At 38.3% G+C, this 8,466-nt stretch overlaps 1 protein-coding gene across 1 annotated transcript; it reads left to right on the top strand.

The window, feature by feature from the left end:
• The first annotated feature begins 4,905 nt into the window (after window positions 1–4,905).
• Window positions 4,906–6,803, top strand: LOC138902600 (uncharacterized). The gene is made up of 4 exons (XM_070190484.1): window positions 4,906–5,152; window positions 5,319–5,965; window positions 6,057–6,579; window positions 6,745–6,803. The coding sequence occupies exons 1-4, from the start codon at window positions 4,906–4,908 to the stop codon at window positions 6,801–6,803; spliced, it is 1,476 nt and encodes a 491-aa protein (XP_070046585.1).
• The last annotated feature ends 1,663 nt before the right edge of the window (window positions 6,804–8,466 follow it).

An 8,466-nucleotide genomic window follows, 5' to 3' on the forward strand; every position in this document is an offset into this window, starting at 1 on the left:
TCTTTTCGAGTCATTCACTGCCATGACACAAAAATAAGCACCCTACCATTTAGACCAACACTGCGCGATAACAATGTTTGAACATCATAATACATTGTGCATAGCCTCGAAATCATAGGCAACACTAACAGTGGGCAGAAACGACAGAACACTCTTCCACCAGGCGACGATAATAGCCTGCCCGAATACGCAAAGAGAAACATCCTGCACCGCATCTGCAGTACCACTACAACTCTTCGATGCCCAATTGATAACAAGCGCTCAACATCGTATAGGAATGAGTAGGAAGGAAATGAAGGCATAAGCTTCAACAAAATCAAATTGCACGACGAGGAATGAAGAAGGAAAGTGCTCCTAACAGCCTTGTAGCCTCTCGAAGATAAGTACAGATGTCTCTGTACCGATGTGTAAGACTCTACTAGACTTGCTCATGACTCGTGAGATCTATGTGAACCTAGAGCTCTGATACCAAGCTGTCACGACCCAAAATCCACAATAGGTCGTGATGGCATCCAACGTCATCATTAGGCAAGCCAACCGTGAATCATCAAAATAATTATTCATTTTATTACTTTTAAAATCATAAGTACATACTATATTAGTAAGAAATAAAATAAAAGGTGACAATATTAAAGCAAAGCCATAAATATCAACTAGAATATCCCAAAACTATGTGTCACAAGTGCATGAGCATTTACTAAGGAGTACTATAGTAATAACACATCTGTCTGGAATATAAATTAGACAGGAGAAAGTAAGTAAATATGATGGAGATTCTGTGGGTTGCGACACATAGCATGGAATACAGCTCACCATAAAGTCCCCTCAGCAGCTACGCCTACGTGCCAAGATGACCACCATATGAACCTGTCAGATCCTGCATATTTAGTGCAGAAGTATAGCATGAGTACATAAATCAATGTATACCCAGTAAGTATCTAACCTAACTTCAGAGAAGTAATGACGAGGGGTCGACATTGACACTTACTAGAAGTCCAACAAAGCAATATAATAAATTATAAACAGATATGAAACACAATAGTAACAATGAGGTAAAAACTGTAACTCACATAATTCTCCAATGTTTCTTTTAATGATATAAATCTCTCAAATCTCATGTGCTATCTCAGTAGATCAGAAATATCAAGTACAATCTCAAACGGATAAGGAATACCATATAAGTGTCATGTCTCAATCAAGGGGAATCTCATGAATATTCGGACTCCTAGCGGTATTACGCACGATTATGCCGAGGTCGTATGACCCGATCAAGAGTGGTGTGTACACTGCTGATGCTCAACCGGTGCAAACTAGAGATGCATCTCATTATACTACTGAGGCGTTCAGCCCGATCCACAGGAAAGGAAGAAACTTATCGAATTATGGGTCACTTGCTTACAACACAGGTAGAGGTGCAAAGGGACTTATTCGTAATATTTATGAGAATTTAGCAATTCAAGAAAATGAACAACCATCTCTCGAAGACTGCCAAGCGAACATATATTCTTATGTTAGATCAATATTTGATAAATATAAATATATGGAAATAACAGGTGGTGAAACTGCTCCTTCTACTTCTATGTCTAGAGTAGAAGTTCTATGGGAAGATATGAATAATATAATAGGTTTTGATTCCTCTATTGATGATGAACTTAATTCTTATCTTAATCAAAGATTGGAAAGTATTAAAGACGAAAAAGGCAACGAATAACTTTTGGCATGGTGGAGGGAGCGTGGCAAGACTTTTCCAACACTTTCAATAATGGCCCGAGATATTCTTGCTATTCAAGCATCATCAGTAGCATCGGAGAGCGCTTTTAGCGCTGCAAGATTTCAAATCGGAGATCATAGACATTCATTAGCGGAGGACAGCCTAGAGATTTCTGTATTATTCAGAGATTGGATTAATTCAGAAAGAAGAAATCTTGGTTTTGAAAAATTAACCACTAGGGAATAAGAAGAATACAATGAGATACTTAGCACTGGGAGCGATGACGGCATGGAACTCATGGAACATCAATCAACATTGCCAATTCCAGAACAATATCCAAAAAAAATTATAGATAAGTTACAACGAAGTTATATAGGAGCTTACAAATATTAGTATGATAATTTATAATTGGCTACTAAGAGGCCTAGTTCAAACAGAACCCTTGCTAGAAGGTGGTTGCATAGATTAGGTGCTCTTCAAAAGAATTATATTTGTACGTGAGATTTGAAAGTTCTATTAATAAAATAAAAGGCTCTAAGCGTTGAATTATTTTTATGAATTGTCTTACACTCTTACTTAGTTACTTAATGGCTTTAAATTATATTAAATAAATTATAACTCTATTATAAATTTATAATTACTAGAATATTTCATTACAAGTCTTTTGTTTTAATATTTTATAATTATTTACTTAGTTTCCTAATTTCCGTTTAATTTTTAAGTTTATTAAATAAGTCAAAAAACTAGTTGTTGCAAACTTTAAAAACTTAGTCATTGTCAAAAGAATAGTCGTTGCCAAACTCAATGCTTAAATAGATTATTTTTTTAAAACGGCACTTAAGGCCCGCGAACTCGTCCCGTCCCGTCCTGTCATATCCCGTCCCGTCCCATCCAGTTTGTTAGCGGGATGGGATGGACCTACCATCCGTCCCGTCCCGTCCCCTCCCATCCCGTTTGTTAGCGGGACGGGATGGGCCTATTGTTTCTTCCCGTTTTGTCCCGTCCCGCTACCGTCTCGGCTAAATGTCGTCCCGTCCTATTAATTTTGTCATGTCCCGTCCCATCCCATTGGACAGCCATATTTAAGGCATACATAAACTATTTTACTCAGCCACCTGTTGAGCGCTGCCATAGCCGTCCCGGCGGCGGCCATCTATCTTTTCCCGCTAGTCAGCCTCCTCCCTCCCTCGCCCCAACCACTACGACCACAAATAACAACTCCCAGTCCCTAGATTATACTAACATACTCAAACCAGCCGTTCAAAACAAACCCATGCAGACGTCGAACCCTAATCCAAAACCTAATGTAGATCCTATCCCTATGCGACGAGCTATTGTTTTACATGGAGAACCTTTCGTTACGTTTGTTGGCAAATTGTCGTATGGTTGTCCAGAACTTCAGGAGTTACGTAGAATCATCCCAAGTCAATGTGGAATCAAAGGAGAATGTAGTGTTAGTTTCCTCAGAGATTCACATGTCTTAATTAGATTGATATTATGGGAACATTTTATTAATTTTACGTCCAAAAATGCTTATTATGTTAAAGCTAAGGATGGGTGTGAGTACCAATTGCGACCATTGATCTATGATAATAAATTCAAGGCCGGAAAAGAAACTCCAAAGGCTATGGCGTGGATTTCGTTACCAGGTTTGTTACCAACTTTTTTTTATCAAAGAATGTTTATTGTCTTTAGCTTCAGCTGTGGGGAAGCCTCTACATCTAGATATATCTACTATCAATAAGAAGAGACCTAGTTGTGCAAGGGTTAAGGTCCTTGTTGATTTGTTAGCTGATTTGCCTAAGAAAGCTTGAATGGATATTGAGAATGAATCTACTGTGGAGATAAGGACTGAGTGGGGAAAAATTCAATACGATATGTTACCTAAGTATTACAAGAAATGTAAATTACAAGGACATGATCAATTTGAATGTTGGCGGATTCACCCAGAATTAATGGAGCACAATGAAAAAGTCAAACAAGGAGTACATGTTGTTTAAGGTGGAGAAGGTGCTGAGCAAAATGGAAGGAAAAAAGAACAGTGTTAATCATCCAATTAAGATCTTATCAAGTGGTAAGGTGGTTGGAAACGTAGGTGAATAATGGAAAGAAGTAAGAGACATTCGAGTCAAGAATGGTACAAAGTAGGTGGAGGATCATGTCAAGACTGGAAAGGAAATAGTTGCAGTTGATCGAACTAGAATGGAACTAGTTCCAGTTGATAAAGGACTAGTCCAAGATGTTCAAACAACTAACAAATATGCAGCACTGGAGGTGAAAGAAAGTGAACAAGATGAGAACAATCAATTGACTTTGGTGGAAGAGGATATGATTATTCGAAGTCCAAAACCTACTCCTAAGTCCAAAGGGAAATTAAATCTGGCGACAATAGTATTTAATCCAAACACAACTGGGATTGAAGTAGCAAATGGAGGGCAGAGTACTAATCCTAAAAGCAAAGGGAGTATTAGAGAATTTTTTAAAGAGACTACTGCACAATGGGTGAATAGAGCTTTTGGTGGAAACTTAGTTGTAACTAATACATCTTGTCAAGAAGTTCCATCACAAACTATAAATACAAATGATACAGCTGAGCTGCCAAAGGAGAATGACAAAAGCCAATTGAGGGAATCTGATGCATCAAAGGAGAACACTGACAATGTCAACAAGGATCAACAAGGAGCTTACTTGAAGCAGGGTGTTATGACTAACCAGTCCTGCCAAGATATACCTTCACAAACATTTGTGTCTAGTAATCCATTAATGGGACGGATGTGGAGTCAGCATATGGAAGAAGATTCTGATGATGAAGGGGATCAATTAGTAGAAGATGATCATGAGAAAGAGGAGGAAAAAGTTTAGTTAAGTGGAAAAGAATCTGATGGGGAGGTACAATTTGTAGAAGATGAGAATGATGGTGAGGCAGCTAGGCAGCCAAGTAATGATATGCTAGGGGATGTCTACAATTTGTAGTTTAAAACTATTCAAGATGCTATGATGGCAAGGAAAGTGAATGTTGAGATATTGAAAGAGTCTACAAGGAGATTACAAGATCAAATTGCTCTGGTTCCTATGGTAAGTACACTGGAATCTGGGCAAAGCATCAATGTTATGCAAGTAGCTACTCCGGTTGTAGATGATCCTGGGATATTAGCTGGGGAAACTTTCAGTATAACAAGTGGTATTTTGGCTAAATGAATCCTATTAATAATAGGGGTCAAAAGGAGTTGGGAATGATAGCCAAAAATCATGAACCAAACCCATTGGCTCTGCAGGTGATGGATGATGAACAAGGTGAAGAGGAAGACTTGGGGGAGGACATAGAGGAGGAATCTACAGCGGCAAACTTTAAACAAGCAGTGAGAGATGGTGATATTTCTCCCAAAAGTATGGACAAGAAGAAATCAGTTGGCAAACCTTCAAGGAGACAAAAGAAAAATAGTAAATATAATGTACCATTAAGGTTGCAACCAAAGAGGAGTGTTATCTCTCTTTCTAAATAATCTTACGGATAATGCTCTCGTTTGGAATGTGAGGTCGATAAACACAAAAAAGGCTTTCGACAGGTTGCTTAACCTACATAGAAAGTACAATTTTTACTTGTTAGGATTGATGGAACCTTGGCAAGACATCAACAAGTTGGAGGAATATAGAAGGAAGCTGGGGATTCACTCTGCTTATGCTAATATGAATGGCAAGATATGGGCTTTTGTTGATGAAGATATTGATGTAGACATTGTGATGAACATGAAACAACAAATGACATTGAAGCTATTTCATAGGAATCTGAGTAAGGAGTTATATATAATACTATTATATGCCAAATGTGATGCTATAGCAAGAATTGAGCTATGGGATTCCATGTACCACTTAGCTTCAGATATGGAATCTCCTTGGCTTGTAGGAGGAGATTTCAATGTGATTCTATCTGAGGAGGAGAAAGTGTACTTGACTGAAGTTGAAGACTTTACACATTGTATGGACACATGTACATTGTATAATCTGGGCTTCAAAGGGAGTTTGTATACTTGGTGGAATGGGAGTTCTGATATTGATTGCATCTTTAAGAGGCAAGATAGGTTCTTTGCAAATCAACAGTTTTTAGATTTATTCCCAGCATTAGAGGTAGAGCACCTGATCAAGTATGGCTCAGACCATGCCCCTCTCTTATTATCTTGTAACATTGACACTGTCCAAGTTAAGAAACATTTCAAGTTTCTTAACTTCTGGACCAAACATGAGACATTTCTGAAGGTGGTGAAAGAGAATTGGATAAAAGATACCATGGGGAATCCATTCATTTTATTTCAAAGTAAATTGAAGAAGGTGAAGACTGCTTTGGCAGCTTGGAGCAAAGGAGACATTTGGAGACATTTTTAAACAAGTTGCAGCACTGGAGGATGTAATTAAGGTGCATGAGATAGAGTTTGAATTGAATCCAACAGCCCAGAATAGAGCAAAATTGCATAAGGTAGAAGCTGATCTTACAAAATACTATCACCTTGAAGAAGAGTTGTGGAGACAAAAGGCTGGAATGCAGTGGTTTAAGGATGGGGATAGAAACACTAAGTTCTTTCATGCTCATGTGAGAGGCAAGAGGAAAAGGTTGCAAGTATCTAGAATATTGGACAAAAATGATAATTGGATTGAATCCCAGGAAGAAATGGAAAAGGAGGTAGTAGACTGTTTCCAGGCTCAATTCACTGAAGAAAGGATTCCTAATAACTTTGATATCATTAATCATGTCCATAGGATGATTTCTGCTGAGCAAAATGAAAGGATGTGGGAAGAACCCACTATGGAAGAGGTTAAGGCAGCAGTGTATGGTCTGAATGGTACTAGTGCTAGTGGTCCTGATGGATTCACTGGTCAGTTAAATCATGCCAGCTGGGAGGTTATTTGTGTTGATGTGTGATGGTAGGCTATAATTGCGTGTTTTAGTTGCTTATCGCACCCTAATTTACTGCACTTTAATTGAGTTTGAGTGTTAATCGCTAGTGTTTTGCACTTATTGTATGTTTTATGCTTTGTAGGAGTGATCCCGAGCTATGTAGATGTTATGGCAGGAATTCAAGCTATTTTAGAGCTTTGAAGTCTGAGTAAAAGCTCAAGGATTAAGCTGGGATCGCGTTCGGGGATCAATGGATAATCATGCACTTAATGAAAGAAATGGAGAATCGAGCAGGACGCCACCCAGGTATGTGAGAGCGCACTGGGTGCGCATGTGAGGCAAAATACCTTCCAAAGTGAGCGGCCATATGCACGAGCACACTCCCAGGTGCGCGGCCGCGCACGTCCAACGCCGGAAGTTGTCCTATTTCGCGTAGGAAAAGGTGTTTTCGCTTAGGCCCAACCTTACTTGGTATATATACATGGAAAAACATTATTTTCTGACTTTTAACACATCTAAGACCTAAGGAGGCTAAAGAGGAGGTGGAGAAGCAAGAGCACAAGTAATTCATCATTCAATCCTCACGTAAGACAAGAGTTTGGATCGTTTTATGTTTTTCTTTACTTTAAACATATTTGTGATGAATTACTCCATATCTATGGAGTAGTTCTCTTTAGGGTTTGATGGATTTGGTATATTAATATTTGTTTGTGGATGATAACTCTAGTTTTATGTAATGAATCGTTTTGGATGTTTTAATAGTTGCATCTATGTTCACATGTTCATGTAATCGAGAGAGGCATAACTTGTGATATCGTTGCATTATCTTGTAGGTAGAGTTCATTAATTCTTCTTAGTAATCGAAAGAGGCTAGTTGAAATATTATTTAACCCTAGTTAGGAGGATAATCGAGAGAGGTTCTCCTAAAGACCAATACACTACGAATTCTTGCATATCTTCACTGAGCTTAAATTGGTTCATATAGTGAGGTTGAGACTTAATTGAGAGAGGAGTTTCTACTAAACGTTTGAACTATGAATTGAGTGAATTCGAGAGACTCACTTGAACATTAGAAGTGAATTAACTAGAGTTAAATCCCAGATATTTATCTCGCACCTATCCAATCAATCCCTATTTTCTCCCATTGATATCTTCCTTACTTACTTTTGTTCGTTTGTCATTAGTCAATAACCGTAGATTCTTAGTTAATTGTAGTTTTTAATCACATAATTCTCAATTGTTGATTATCTTGGATAGCAACTAAGCTATAAACTACGAAAATATTGTTTAACTCCAATCCTTGTGGATACGATATTATATTATACTATATTTGACTAGCGAGCATATTTAAGTGTGTGTTTTGCGCCCGTCAAATTTTGGCACCGTTTTCGGGGATTGGAAATCAATAGTGTTTGAAATAGCCTGTAGTGCTAATTCAGGAATTTTTCTTCTTATTTTATTTTATTTTTCCCTTTTATGTTGGTACTTGTTAACTGTTCGCAGGCTACAGGTTAGATTAGTGCATGACTCAATCCTCTGGGAAGGAAGTGCTACCATACAAACCAAAAATCGAGAAACAACTGCGATAGTTGAGGAAGGAAAGAAATCTCCCCGAAAATACTGAGAAGGTTGGGAAATCCTCAACCAAAGAAATTATTGAGAGAGATGATGATAATGTTGATTTGGCTGCAAGAGAGGTAGCCCAACAACGAGAGAAAGCTGCAAGGGATGCTGAGGAAATAGCTCTTCGAAATGCACAACTTGTCTGCGAGGAGGAAAGGGCTCGGAGAATTGTTTAGAATCAATCTTTGGGTACAGACCAATTCGGAAATATAGCTCCCGGTGCTGGGAGACCATTTGGCGA

The sequence above is a fragment of the Nicotiana tomentosiformis genome, chromosome 12 (genome assembly GCF_000390325.3).
Source record: "Nicotiana tomentosiformis chromosome 12, ASM39032v3, whole genome shotgun sequence".
Classification (NCBI taxonomy): domain Eukaryota; kingdom Viridiplantae; phylum Streptophyta; class Magnoliopsida; order Solanales; family Solanaceae; genus Nicotiana; species Nicotiana tomentosiformis.

Coding starts and splice junctions, on each gene's coding strand:
- LOC138902600 (XM_070190484.1), top strand. CDS start 4,906: ATGAATCCTATTAATAATAGGGGTCAAAAGGAGTTGGGAATGATAGCC. Junction 5,966..6,056: donor AACATGAGACATTTCTGAAG/GTGGTGAAAGAG, acceptor CTGCTTTGGCAG/CTTGGAGCAAAGGAGACATT. Junction 6,580..6,744: donor TGGTCCTGATGGATTCACTG/GTCAGTTAAATC, acceptor TATGCTTTGTAG/GAGTGATCCCGAGCTATGTA.